The 15749-nt window shown below is 29.7% G+C and overlaps 1 protein-coding gene across 36 annotated transcripts in view; it reads left to right on the top strand.

The window, feature by feature from the left end:
* Window positions 1-15749, top strand: part of Rims1 (regulating synaptic membrane exocytosis 1) — a 442859-nt gene that overhangs the window by 337918 nt on the left and 89192 nt on the right. For 22 of the 36 annotated variants that reach the window (XM_026391365.2, XM_026391390.2, XM_026391389.2 and 19 more), the window contains one exon: window positions 11431-11543. The exons of 11 other annotated variants lie outside the window; for them this stretch is intronic. In XM_026391365.2, the coding sequence (XP_026247150.2) occupies window positions 11431-11543 (113 nt within the window). Of the gene's footprint in view, window positions 1-374; window positions 405-11430; window positions 11544-15749 lie in introns of all 36 variants that reach the window. 3 more of the 36 variants (XM_026391385.2, XM_026391378.2, XM_026391374.2) reach the window with 1 other exon arrangement.

Genomic DNA, 15749 nt, shown 5'->3' with positions numbered 1-15749 from the left:
ATACATTTACATTAAAAGTTAAAAGTATTTTAGTAATATTGGTGCTAATGTGCAATACTTTAAAGGCAAGAAAAATACTGTTGCATATACTTTTCAAGCTATTGATACATACTTTACATGAAAGCATATTAATATCCCAATTTTTTGTTTCATTTAAAATCTTTAAATTGCTGTATTCATTCTTCCTTTGATTGATTTTAGTACCATATTTGAGGTTTCCTCATGGTTTATCATTGCAATTGATCATGTCACATTATTTGTTATGCATTTTTATTATTCATGCCATTGTGTTAATTCACATTTCCATGTCTAACTATAAATTTGCTGATTTCTTTCTTTTGTTTCCATCATTATGTGCATTTAATTCATTGAAGAACAAGAAAAATATAACTCTTCCAAAAAAGGTAAATATTAATGTAACTTTTTAAACATTTAATATTTTTACTTTTCTTTTATAATATACCAGAGTTATATAACTGTATTAATGGAAAGAATGAGAAAATTATTTAGTTATTTCCCTGAAATGATTTTGTAGGGTACTTGGTATTCTTTTATATTATGTGCTGTTCACATCAAAGAGAAAAACATTACTTTAAGAACAGTTTTATCTACATTGACAACTAGAAAACAATTCTCTTTTGAAAAGAATAATATATAATATTATATATATTGATATAATATAACCACATAATAAATTTTTTATTTGCATAGGTTTTTTTGTTTTCATTCCCCTCTTCTCATAGACAAAGGATTTTATTCTTACCTTCTCTTCAGATAGTATCTGTTGTGAAGGAGCAGCAAATCCCTGGATTTTACCTTCCAGGTAGCAGGAACCTTAGTTAGTATTCTAACCCCACTGCAGTCCTGCCTCGGAAAAGCTGCTCCCTAGGTAGGAAATATCATTATGATACTCATTGATTCCTTCTTTCTGAGAGATGGAGGAAAGAAAACCTAGTTAGCCTGCTATATTAATACATCACTGACCTCTTTATTGTCTTTTGAATCACATTTTATGTTTAGTATTTGCACTTGAGTTTCAAAACCAACCAGTTGCAGGCCTCACCCACACTTAATACACAGCCCACACCATGTCTTGCTCAGTATTATGGTTGGCCTGAAAATATAATATTCAAATATGAGTTTTTAACTTAATGTAATAATGTTATAGTAATGCCTAAAATTATATAATGCTGCATAGTTTAATAAAGGTACTTTTATTCAGTGTTTGAAATGGGATTGATTTAATTTGTTATCCATAGTAATCCTCAGAGCTGGTGCTGATAATAGCATCATCTCTGTTTTGTGAATGAGGAAACTGAATTTCAGAGTGATTAAGCAATTTTCCCATTCACATTACTGATCAGTAGTAGAATACAAAGGTGATGTTTTATTTTGACCTACTTCCATTTCACATGGGTACATACAGTTTTAATAAGCACAAATCCCAAATATATTATCTCTAACTCAGTGAATCTGGGACTGTGTTATGTGACTCACAATTATAAAGGGAAAATTGCAAATAATATTCAATTACTTATTTTAGTTTGAATTCATTAAAATATAATTATATCTATTTTCAGACACATAATACATGTATGTATTCTGGCATAAAGTGTAACATACTAGACAATAAATAGATATTAATAAAAATAAAATATTATTCAATGAGATCAAGATGTTTTAATACCTAAATGTCATAGACTTATGGCTAACATCTTAAGTTTTTAATTGAAGTGTCAGAAAGAACTTCATATTTAGAAATACAAAAGTGGGCAATGTATTTCTTCTTAGATTCAGAAGTTAGATTTCAAAGATAAATTTTAGTGTGATAAGAATTTTATATTGTAAATAGGTCACAAACTAGTTTATTTATCCAAAAGAAAGAAAGTCTATAATTATTTATTCAGGGCTTTTTCTTTATTATTAGCCCAAAGCTATAATTAGCCAGTCAAAACAAAAGTTCATAAGTGATATGAAATTTGCATGAAATGTGCATATTTATGACCTTGCTATAGAGCATGGTAAATTGTTAGTTTTTTTTATTTATAAATAAGGTAAGTATATCCTGCGTGAGAGGAGCTGTCACCCTGCCAAGTCTTCCTTGGAGAGAGGATGTAGCAGTGCTTCATAGAACAGACCATATAGCTGGAAGCAACATAAAGGGCCACATCCCAAATGCATATAGCAAGATAGAGAGCTGCAAAGAAGGCTGTACTTTCCCTCGGAGATTTAAGACTTCAGTCACCAAAAATGACTTTTAAAGCCCAGAAAGGGTAGGAGAAAGTTCAAAAAAATGTTCACAGTCATATTTTAGGCTCAGATATCTAAAGAATGAGAAGGTTAACAATATAGAAATCCCACTGCCATGAGCTGTGTCCCTCTTTTCTGACACTATCATTTGGAAAATTCAGGTTATTGTGAGTGCTTGCTCCCTGGATAAATGAGACTGGGACACACACCATTCCTAGCTGACTGTATGGGCCAAGAATTTCAATAGTTTGGTTTGGTTTTGATGACATATAGATGAACTTGTCAGACAACCAGTGGCTCCAGTTTGTCAGTGATAGAAAGATTTCCTGAGATGCAGGATAATATCAGGCAAACTGGATACCCTGACCACAGGGGAACAATTTATTAATTTACCAGCATATATTTGTAAGGTCACATAAAGAGAAGTATAAAATGCCATTAACATTATCAATATAGTATTCATTATTATATTAATAGATAGTATTGAGTATGTTTTATAAGTTGATGTCTTAGCTGAGAATATTATATATTTTTCTATTATATTTTCTCAGGAACCTGAGACATAACAATTAATATCAACATTTTCTAACTAAGAAATAAGCCTTCTAAAGATTAAAAACTTGGCCCATTATCAGTCATTCTTTTGGTAGGTGGTAGGACAGGGAACTAGAAATAAGCCTCCCTCCAAAGGCTTCCTTTTTCACCACTTTGCTTTAGAGGCTCTCCAGCATGAAGACAGAGTTTAATGAGTACTTACTGTGCATGCATCACAATGTAATTATAGGAACACATGTTTTGCAGAAATAGAGTCAAAGGGGTTTAGTAGATTGCCTAGGGTAATAAAGCATCTATGTGGAAGAACCAGATTTTGATGCTGCAGCTTATATTCTGTTCTCTCTACCATGTTGCTGTAGCATCCGCCTCTCACAGCACCAGGATTTTGGAGAAGGCCACTTAATCCTTACCTTTCCCTGATGACCCGGTTTTTCACCACTCAACACAATCTATACCTGAAGTGCCCTTAAATTGCCATGTAGCTTGAGAAACAAATCCAATGTATTTGAATAGACAGTACATCCTTGGACTTGATGAGTTAACTGAGGACCAGTCAACATTCATACAACTTCATTTACTTTTAACTTCTTTTATGGTGAAAATTGAGAGACCATATTATTTTAGGCTTCACAGACTGCTTTTAGGCCTATTTTAAATTATGCATTCTAAAAGTAAGCCAATTTTTCCATCTCTGCTACATTTCTTGGACAGTTTTAAAGAGCCCATGAATGTAGTTTGGGGGCATCGAAATAATGATATAAGAAGATCAAAACTGAACCAGAAATTAAATGACTTCAAGGTGAGAAAAAATGTTATTATCATAATGAATTTCTAATTTATATGCCTTAGATACTATTTCTTAAGTTCATTAACTTTTTGGCTTTTGGAGGCAATTTCAAATTCTAACAAAACATATTTAATTATCTTTTCTACAAATGTGAATTTCCTTTATTATAAAATATGTATAATATGAATATTGACAGTCAGTTAGACTTTAAATTATTTTAAAAGGACAAATAGTAGCATTTTGTTGCTTTTTGTTTTCTTTTTCACAAATAAAATATGTAATTGTAATCAGATCATAGGGGCTATTTAAGGATTGTCTCTAGTTAATTCTATTTTTAAGTACCAGCTTTCTATAATAGATGCTCAAATAAATAACATGTACTTTTCCACTTTAAATGTTGACCAAAACAGTTGGAGTCTATCTTGTGGAAATAAATTATCAGACTATGATCATTGACTTCAATTACATACATTTTACGTTAAAAAGTGAAAAATAAGAATTTTATTAATTTTATGTTACATTAGTTATTGTATAAATGAATTTGAACATTTATTTATTTTAATAGTTTACTGTGATGGTGAAATGTATAAGAACATATTATATGATTGACTTTTGCTTAAATAAATAAACTAATTTGTGTGCTTTTAGCATCAGTATTGTCTAATTATCTTCAAGTAGTACCAAAGTGTTTCAATTTAAATTACATTTTATTATTATTTAGTAGTAGCATATTGGATCAGGGGAATCATTTCTTTTTATAGTAAGTTAAGTCTTCCAAGGTTTAGGATATAGCTCTGTGGTAGAGTGCTTATGTAGCATGCATGAGTTCCTGGATTACATTTACAGCATAAAGCAAAACTAAACAAAAAAACTGTTTCAAGGTTCAAGTTTTTTATTCTTCCAAAACATTGCTTTTCTTAACAGTGAATATGGATATTTTTGAAAAAATATTCAGAGCTCTACTGTTTAGAAATTTATTAGTAAAAGACTGTCCCTTTCTGTTTTTTGTTTTGTTTTGTTTTGTTTGCCACAAACCCACAAATACAAATGCAGAAATCATTCTAGCCTTCTCTTTAAGCATTGAGGCTCTTGTGTGCAACAGCCCATTTTGGAAATTATGGTTTTGATCTTATTTTCCCATTCTGCTAATTGAAACATGTCATAGTCTTTAAAGCTAGTATCATAGTATCATAGTCTTTAAAGCTTCCAGGATTTAGCATGTGACCAATGACCCTCAACTTACAAGATACGCCCCAAGAGGGATTACATGACTTTCCCTTTCTTCCTGAGCTTTGTAGAGAAAGTACAGAAGAAACTAAATGGCAAGCAGGCAATCATTAGATGGGTAGGCTCTTTGATGTATTTTCTCTGAAATCGCATGTCCCCTAATTAATTTAAAATATGGGAAGAGATTGTCAAAAGTCAAAGTTGAATATAGCAAAGTTATGGCAAATGAAAATTTTCAAGATAGATCCTGTTGTCATTAATGTTAATGAAATAATAAAAAGTGATGGATAAACATGGCAGAGATCCTTTGGATGAAAGGTGACTTCCTTAGTGTTCCCCCAGGGAAGCCTAATTACACAGGCCACTCTTTGTCAAAATTATATTAGGACTGTCTCTTAAGGAAAACAGTGCTCCTTTTCAAAACCTAAATGTGTTTTGAAGAGCTATTTAACCCAGAAAAGCACAACAGGTCAGGTAAATGACAGTTTCATTTCATTTTTTGTTTTTTTTTTTTTAAATCTACAGAGGACTAGAGTTTTAGGTATTTCTCTGGACTTTAACAGTTTTAACAGGAAAATTGATACCTGGAGGTGGAAATTGTGAGCTTTGTTTAAGATAGCTTAGTTTAAATAAGTGTGCTAAAACAAGGCATGGTCTTGTGGTTCTCGCTGAAGTAAGATTAACTGTGTATGCAAATATCCTCTTTCACATGTGCCATGTTCCATTTTCAGTTGTCTATTCCAAACTGACTATTTTTTAAATGTGCTCTATTTGCTTAACATGTGTTATTGTTGCAATTTGTGTTCCTCTTACTGGATAGATATATCTTTTCTTTTATTGTTTATATTACTACTGCATAATCCTTAATATCCAAGAGAATATGCAAGGGCACAAGGGTAACAACTTGAAACATTTCTACTGCAAATTGAAATGTATTTGATTCCAAGAAAATGACCCAGTATGTGGAAATTTGAACATAGTAAAAATATTTTTAACATTTGATATTTATGTATGTGTAGGGGTTATTGTCATGTGGAAGTTTGAGAAAAATATCAAAGTTGCTTACTTACTTGTAGGACTTCAAAAATAAGGAAAAAATATAAGGATGAACATTCAAGGAACATGTTACTTCTTAAATTAAAAAAATACACAATAGGAATAGTGGCATAAAATATAAATGGTGAATTTTCTTCCTCTATACCTATAATTTTGGTAAATCGTATATTGATGCTGGAAAGTTAGATAATAGAGCAAAAGATAGTCATTGTAATTTTTCATTTTTGCAAATGTGAAAAAAATTTAAAGACTTTAATAATGCCTATTAAAATAAGATAGACTACAACATCAGAAATTACTCTTAAGAAATCTCTTCTCTTGAGAAATAAAAACTCTGAATGGAAGGATATAGCAGGAATTAACTGAAGGAATATGAACTAATGGATGAAAGATGATGAGCCTAGGAGTGTTAAAATGTAGGCACAATCAATTCCCATTCCTAGGTTCTTACATTTTGCAACATTGTTTCTAGATATATGGAGAATTGGTCCATATTAAAAATACTTATTCTTCTAAAGCCCAAGATAAAGTAAGCAGAGACTAGTATTATCTTTAAAACTTTTCAAATATCAAACAATCTTACTGGATAGAATATTTCAAGATCTAGTTAATAATTAAATTGTCTTCATATTAGTCTTTGTACAGTTTATACCAACTGCAATTCAGTGAATTACATCTTTTTCATCTTTTATTACATTTTAATCTCTACATTAATTTATGCCTTATATCCAATTTCCCACTGTCATTGAAGTTATTTGTTAAAATATAGTACTTCAAATAATGTGCTTTTTTTTTTTCACTGCTGTCAGTAACTAAGACACTTGGTGTTTCATACAAATACTTCACTCCACTTGACAACTTCCATTGCTCTTCTTAAGAGATGCCTTGCGGCAAGGGTGTGACTTTACTGTCACAATACTCTCATTCTATGTCCAAGCAGAAAGGAAGCAAGGGTGTTAGTTTTCCTATTTATAAATATGGTAGGTGTCATACCTAACTAGATGGACTTAATTATCCTGTCCAGATATTATCATGAATCTCCTTTGATCCATGTATTAGCTAAAGTTCTTAAAATGTCAAATGTTCATAATCTTTTTACTGTAATATAACTACTAGTATAGAAGTTTGTATTATTTCTATTCTCTTTAAAATTGTATTTTACCAAGAATACTTGAAAATATTAGGATTAACAATATATTGATACAGATTATTTTCCATTTAGACACAAATGTGAAATTTTAAATTCATGTTAATTTCTCAATACATAGAGAAATTTGAAAGACAGGAATTTTGAGATTAGAGCAAATTTATTTTTATACAAGTAAATTCATGAAAAATTTTAATCAAATTTATGTAAATTTAATATATAAATTTAATATATTAATATATATACAATGGTACTACATCACACTTAACTATGATATTTATAATATTTTTAATAAAGTTGTAAATGTCTAGCAAGTCAAAGAAGTTTCCTAAATAATAGTAGTTTCTTTGGATGTGATATTATAGAAATTTTTTGATGATTAGTTAAGGTACATTTATTAATTATGGTTAAGCTATTTAAAACTAAATTTTTAGTCATAGGCCTCTTTAATAAATATTATGAAAGACATCTGGAAAATGCATTATAGACACAAAATTTGCAAATGGTAACAGCTTGTTGAAAAATTCATCAAAGAAAATCCATCTTTGACCATGGATTTTTGCTAAATATATTAACAGGCTGAAATCATTCACAAATTTTCTATGGATTAAGAATTCTTAGCAAAGTGTTTGACCTGAAAGGAGAAATAATTATTTTAATATGAGTCTTTTTTAATGTTTACTAATGCTTTCCATTATAAAATTAAATGAATTATAGTACTCTGTTGAATTATAGTTAATTTTCTTACCTTGCCTGCTCTAATCATAGTTCTTTTTGTTGAGTTTTAGAAGATAAAAGATATTTTCAGGAGAGTGGTTTTAATTTGTAAAAGTTAAGTTCCAGTCTCATACTTTATTAGTTGTAGTGTGGAGTTGATTTTTGACATATGTAGATGATTCTGAAAAAAATACCAGCATTTGTAAAGAACAATGAATAAAATTGCCTTGAAGAAAAGGAATTTTGTTCAATAAATATTTTTGGTAAATTAATATGTTATTTTTTAAGGCACAATTTATTCAACATAAAGCATTTCATTCAACTGAAGGCTTATAGTAAATATTTTCAGTTCTTTAATCTTCTAAATATATTTTTATAAAATTGTATTGTTAATTACATTTTAGGGGTTAGGGAAGCTAAAATGTTCAATAAAATATTTTGTTTTCTGGGATTATAATTGAAATACAGTTTATAATAAACATTATATCTTTTGACTGTCATATATAAGCTAAATTTTTATTAAAAAACTAAATGAAATTACATTATTGTAGAAAATGGGAGGGGTTATTTAACTATGTAGTTTCTACATTTATGAATTTTTTTTTATAAATGAAAGCCCCAAAGTCTCCAATTTTTTTAGTCTTTCTATAAAGAATAGTGATAGGCATTTTAATAACTTTGTTAGAATACTACCAGCATTCAGAGTGCTTCTAAAGTGGAAATTCAATGCCAAGGTGTAGGAGAGAATTGGAAAATATTTTATATTTTAATTTTGCTATTAGAATTAAAATTGATAAAATAATATAAAAAATTTAAATGATGACCAGTAATCATTCTTCTCAAAGTAAGATATTTTAGCTCTCTGGTCTTGTGGTTAATTTTACTTATAGTAAACATACCAGGGATAATTATATTCCAAGGTTCTAGTACATCTTTAATCATTACTATTTGTATAAATTATGTAAATTATTGGAATTATATCTTCTGATTCAAATTTGTGATTTTGTGTTTTACTTGATACATTTGTCTTAATATTTAGCTTGACACACCTATAATTCAGAAATAATTTCATTTTATCTACAGTAGGCAGCTGAGAGATAAAATGGAAAACCACCAAAATCTTTGGCAAAGTTAGAGCTTTCACATTCCTACTGAAGGTTCTTCAATGGTTATGAAAAACTTTTTTCCAAAACATGATAACTTTTTAAATAATTTTATCATTAAATATGCACATGATAAACATGCTGTCAGGAAATGAGAAATACTACAAAAATGTGTATAATATTATGTAATTATCTGGCCTTCTGATATGAGTAAGTAAATGATAATGTATTTGCATTCTGCTTCAACTCATGTTGAATGATGTCAGCTTCAACTCCTTTGGGTATGATAATCGTGTCTGGAAGGTAAAAATGAAGTCATTTAAAACTATCCTTAGATTCGTTTTAGTATGCACTACTGTCTTATGATTTGGTCTGGAGCTTTGCAAAACAAATATTTAAAATCAACCGTATCACTAGCTAAAACAATCTATTTAGAGATACGAGGTTGTGTTTTGGCAAAATTCAATCACTGGAACAATTTCAAACTGCTTCAGTCCAGAAGCTCTTGGGAAATAATCATCATTGTCCAAGCAGTCATCAATCCTAAAAACTATATGATACTACAAGAGAAGGTTACAAAGCTATGAACTAATAAATGTCAAAACATTCTTTAAAAAATTTAATATCATTTGGTGAGGATAGTTAACTTTATTTAAATTTGTTTTTATTGGAAGTAGTAGTTACTTCAAATTGCTTTAAACTTTAATTACAAAGTAAAACTGAATATAGTTCATTTGATTTTCTCAATGATTAAAGTAAATGACTGAGTGTATATCCATAGGTATTCACACCATGGGAAGAAAGCAGAGAGTAGATATTTGCACATTTTCTATATTGCTAATGGCTTTCTATAAATATAATGAACATTTTTAATAACTCCGTCTCAGTTTCTAATTACTCTCACGTAGCACTTTGCATTATGATTTTTCCTTTTGACTATGTGTTATAAAGTAATAATTTTCTAAACTACTTTTCTCAAGCTCTCTGTTGAACTGTCTATGAATTGTAATGGTACTGACCATTAATTGTCTGAAGTCAGCATTTTCAAAGCAAGTGTGTGTCATTGCTTAATTCACATAACTGTAATGATAGAGATTAAGATTGTCTAATTTATTGAACTTAGAAAAGTGAAACATTTAATGATTTGGTGCTAAAAGTATGATTGAAACACTTAGGCATAAATTTCAGATTTTTTTGTATTTATATCTTGGACTATTAGTCTGTACCTGGACACATAATAAAAGTTATCTGTTTACTTAATTTTTAAAGTGGGTGTCATGTCATTTATCAAAGATAATAGGCCACATTTAAGCACTTGCATTAGAAAAATCTGTCAGCACATGCTTTTTTAAACTCTGTGTCAAAGAGATGAAATCAGCAATCAACTCAATCAGATATATCAACATTTCCATTAACTTTTCCATTAACTTTTAAACCATTAAGGTCACTTGGCAGAAACCTCACCACATTGGCCATCAAAGAAAAATTCTCTCTCTTCTCTCTCTCCCCCCCCCCTTTCTCTCTCTCTATCTCTCTCTCTCTCACTCACACACACACACACACACACACACACACACACACAAGTTAAAAACAAATCTTAGCACTTGTTTCAGATATTAAGTAGTCTGGGAGTTTAACAAAAGAGAATTTGAAAAAGAAATTATTATTTCTCCTCAAGTGCAAGTATAAATTTTAAATAGTTTACCCTACATATAACTATACACTTAGGTCTTTATTCCCCTTTATTTATAAAACACACAAACATTAAAGACAATGCTTTGAAGCTAGGATGTTTGTGACGGATTCTGACTTTAAAAATAACTCATACTTTATTGAAAGTTGCAATTCTTTCTCTCTAAACAGTCACAGTTGCTGCTTAGGAGATTGATAAAGGCTTAATTGTAAAACATTACTTTGCATATTATGAATCAAGAAGCTAAAATAGTATATCTCACTTTCATAACATGAATTTTATGCATGTGGTTCAGACATAGCCTTCAGAAACAGCGCTAATCTTTTATCTAAGTCAGTCCATTTGTAGGAGTTGCAAATATTCATGAGAAGCTGTCAAAATTTATGAATTACTAAGAATGCCTCAAGATTAGATAATTAACAGTTAAGCAGTGTGTTTAGGTGACTACTGTTAGCTGAGGATGTTAAGTGAGTGTGTGCATGCATGTAAGCATGTGCATATATGTGTGATGTGTTAAGTACGCATATTTGTTTTCCCTATATATGTACATGCAACAAACAATTGATTAAATTGAAAACATTTTCACAATTAAATTTAGTTTCTTATAATCAGTTATGAAGGGAATTAAAAATAATTTGTGTTAGATAAAGACATAGGCTCCGCTACTTATCTTTTGTTACTAACATTGTGTTCCCCATTCTGTGTAATTTTAATCATGTTCATCTTTAGATTAACAGTTGGTGGTATTGTATAGTTTGCATTTTAATTTATTTATCATGTTATTTCTAAATTTCATTTAATTGAAGTCATTTCAAAAGCATTGAAATCTTAAACCATTCAGTTCCTTAAAGGTGCTTCATGTGTTTTAATAGGCTTCCATTGTGTGTTTTTGCAGCAAGCTTAGTAGTGGAGGAGCGAACAAGACAGATGAAAATGAAAGTCCATCGATTTAAGCAGACAACAGGGTCTGGTTCTAGTCAAGAACTTGATCGCGAGCAATATTCCAAGGTAAAATCAGTAGTATCCAACCAATAGTCTCCCTTATAGAAATTTGTAGTTTGTGCATTGGCCAGGATGAGCCAGCACTGTTACATGAGTTGTCACGGAATGACAATCTTACTACGTCATTTCTCCTAAAGACTGAAAAAACTCTCCCTCCTCTTGATATTTTCACAACATATAACTTTTTTGAAATATATTTTTAACTTGGAATTAATAGTTTTCTGAAATGAAAACATAAATACTTGATATTATAAGTCACTTATGGTTGACATTTGTCAAGTTTACAAAAACAACAAGATATGTGAAGCTGTTTTGTTGCTTGAATATCATTTAAATATTGCATTTAAAATATCAAGATACATATTTATAGTCTTAACCACTTTTTCAGGCTGATGTTGATTATAGAGATTTCTTAGTGAATGACTAAAATTATGTTGTGAGGTTTCTTACTGATTAGTCTTTTCAAAAATTTTTTAGTTGTAGATGGACACAATACCTTTATTTTGTTTATTTATTTATTTATTATGTGGTACTGAGGATAGAATTCAGTGCTTCACATGTGTGAGGCAATTGCTCTGCCACTGAGCCACAAACCCAGCCCTTGATTAATCTATAGTAAGGATAAATAACTGCTTTCAAACCCTTAGAAGCTGAAGTCACACAATTTCAAGTGCCAGTAGTATTTATTCTACATCAAATATTATTTTCTAAGGAGTCTATGAGATGCTAATTACTATCTAGTAAGTTTAATTAAAATATAAAATTTTATACTTTAGGAGGTAAGTTTATGTTTATTATCTGGTTTACTTAAAAATCTTTCTAAAATTACTGCAAAAGTTGCAGCATCCATTATAGGTCAACCTTTATTATCATTTGATATAAAGAAATCTTTTTGGAAAGAATTACTGATTAGAAAGCAAAGTAAATAATAAGAAAACACACTAAATTAATATAGTTAGCCTGAAATAATTCCTAGATAAACCTATTTATTTTTAAAGCTTAAAATATGGACTAGAAAAACCAATAACGCATTTTCAAAACTTGAAAGCTAGCCAATAAAAAACAAAACACAGTTTTTTAAAAAAGAAACAGATATTCAGTGACTAATATAAAAAAGTAAATATAGTTATAAAATGTAATTTGCTACCCGTACTAACACAGAGTTATTCATGCTATAAAGTCTGTCACTTTACACTTTATGTTAGATGAAAAAGGGTTTTCAATATACAATGCATAGGGTCACTGTGATCCAGGGATGCCAATTCCCAAAGAGTTTATAACAATTTTTTAAAATGTAGATTCAGTAAAGGTAAAACACAAAATTGTTAAGCAGAATATCTTCATTTTGCATACAATTGCTGATTCCAGCTCTGTACATCTTTTCTGCAGCTTATTCTTTATGGTATTACCACCAAGTCAACTTACTTATCTGTCACTTTTATTTTACAGCAAATGGGATAAGAACTAGAAGACAGAGTAATTTAGGGTTTTGGTTTCTTTGTGTGTGTGTGTGTGTGTTTTTTTAATCCTTCTCTACAGTTAGAAGAACTTATTCAAAAGGTTTTTTGAACTGGAAGGACTTCATCAAAGCCAGAAATACTTTATTGATTACTTAGCATTATGTCAGAGGTTAAGGTCTAATAGAACTGCAACGGGAGGTTGGGCCCCCATAGCAAGCAGGAAGGAAGGAAGTAAAGAATCAGTAAAATACTGACAGCCTTTTGGATCATTCTGAACTAGGACTCCAATCCTTAATGAGTTCATCAAAAAATTTGCAGAATATAGAGCTCTAAAAGTCCAAATCATCACTAATACTTGTAGTCATGGTAAATCCAATGTAGCTTTTTCTTGTTTGGGAGCTACCCATTCTGTGGCTCATAGCAATTTAGAACTTGAAAGAACCTCAATATAGTATTTTATTTCAACTTACTTATTTATCAAAATTTTTTTGAACACTGAGGCTCTGAAGATAGGTGACTTACTGAAATTGATACAGCCTCTCTGTGGAGTGATTTGGGACTTAATTTTTTATGCTTCTTATATTGCTAAAAATGCATGTTACTCCTGCTTGATTCAAAGTTCCCATTGACTGCTAATTTACATTTGAATATTCTATCCTCCCTTCCCCCTTTGTATAGGCATCCTCTGTCTTTCTTTGGATTTGAATATTTTAAAAACATTGCTTTCAAGTATATTACTGTTATTCTTTAGGAATATATTGATTAACTCTAGCACTTAATAAAATTACTATAGCTTTTAATGCCAGTAAGTATGAGATCTAAGGTATAGTAGCTTTAAGAACTTGTAAGAATAGATGATGGGAAAATATGTAAAATAAAATAGCAAATGATTAGCTCATTTTTTACTTTATATGTCAAGTAAAATATACATATTCATATTGGACTAATACTTCCAATATTATTTTATTAACTTTTTAATTGATACATGAAAATAAAAATTGTACATGTTAATGGGATTTAAAAGATGGTTTTAGTAGCCATTTCAGCTAGTTCAAACCTCCCTCATATACTTGAGAAATTATCTTTTTTGTTTTTTAAACTTTTGCACCAAGCATTTTAATATATTCTGAAATTATCTCTTTTTACTGCTTTAATTGAGTGTCAGTATTATCATAAATATAATAAATTAAATTTTGAACTTTATTCCTTTAATACCATTTCTATTTATTTGAAATTTTGGATGAAGCAATACACCTTTGTTGAATGTATTGCCAAGTTAAAATAGTTAACTGTTCTTAAAATACTTTTAATTAAACATCAGAACTATGTATTTTTTCAGGGCATAAAATAATCTCATGAATATAATTCCTGAGATGTTTTTTGAAACATGGCACCTCTTTAAAAATATTAAGTAATGCTAACATCCGTCCTGAGTAAGGAATTATCACTAACTTTGCTTTTGAAAAGACATAAAACTGCTTTGGCATCCTTAAAATGTGTCTCCAGGTTATTTTTTCATTGATGTTAGTCAGAGTTGCATGCTTTAATGATGGGTTGAACTCATACTTGGAGGGTAATCACATTTAGGCATTCACATTTTGGAAACTGCTTATGTTTCTGTAACCCAGGAACAGTAGCCAAAACTGATGGGATGTGTTTTGTAAGGTAGCTGCCAAGTATTTATTATTGCTTACTTCTAAAAACAGCAGCCCTATATTTAGAGCCTTCCTTCTCATTAATGACTTATTTTTCTGCTCTGTGATCAGTAAAAATTCCTCCTGGGAAGATCCTGTTCTTCAAAATATAATTAATATATTTCCACTAAAATACTAAATTGTTTAATAAGAAATTTAACCATCCTCGATGCAAAGACCTATATAGCAAATTGAGTAAAGAAATGGTTTGTAGAAAGGGAAGGTTTTGTTGGAGAAATACTTCTATTTACACTCACATATACTTGCTCTGTAGTCTTATTACTTAATGTTGGCTTTTCCAAATAAAGGGAGCATTTCTTCTGGGTGTCAATACAATGCTAGAAAATCTCCTATAACTGGATAAATTCTTAGGGTATTAGGTCCCATTTATTTCCACTTCTTTCATGGAGAAGCTATCATTCTAATACATTTGGAAACATAGTCATTACATCTCTTTTATCTCATGATAATATATTTTTAAAAAATAATCCTAGAGCTTAGTTTGTACCCCAGCATATATTAAAACTCAGTTTGTATTCTACAATGACATAAATTGTTACCACATCTACTCTACAAATTAAAAATAGTTCTGGTCAAAAATCAATCATGTCAGTCAGGATTGTATGATGAGATATGAAAGAACTTGCTTGGTAGATTGAATTATCACATTAATTTCAAAACATTAAGCCATATTAATTTTAGATCAAATAAAATTATATAATTAGCTTAGTTCAGAAAAATCATAGCATATGTGAATTTCCTTTGGATTATAATCTACCATATGGCTTTTAAAGGTAAATACAATTATGAAAAATACTTTATAAGAATAATTTTATGCATATTTTATAATTTGGGAATTGTATTCATACCTGATGTAAAATTCTTTGACCAATATATATACATGAGATGTGAAGAATTAAAACATAAGTATTTTAAAACTAAACTACTCTTATATAAGGAATTATGAAGTAAATGTGAATCCTTTATCTAAGGTTATTTTTATAGTTTTTTAAATACATTTTGTATATATAAAGCCAGGTTTTAGCATGAGCTTATGT

The sequence above is a fragment of the Urocitellus parryii genome, chromosome 8, assembly GCF_045843805.1.
Source record: "Urocitellus parryii isolate mUroPar1 chromosome 8, mUroPar1.hap1, whole genome shotgun sequence".
NCBI lineage: Eukaryota > Metazoa > Chordata > Mammalia > Rodentia > Sciuridae > Urocitellus > Urocitellus parryii.
Note: the sequence above shows the minus strand (reverse complement) of the source record. Positions and strands in the feature narration are given on the sequence as shown.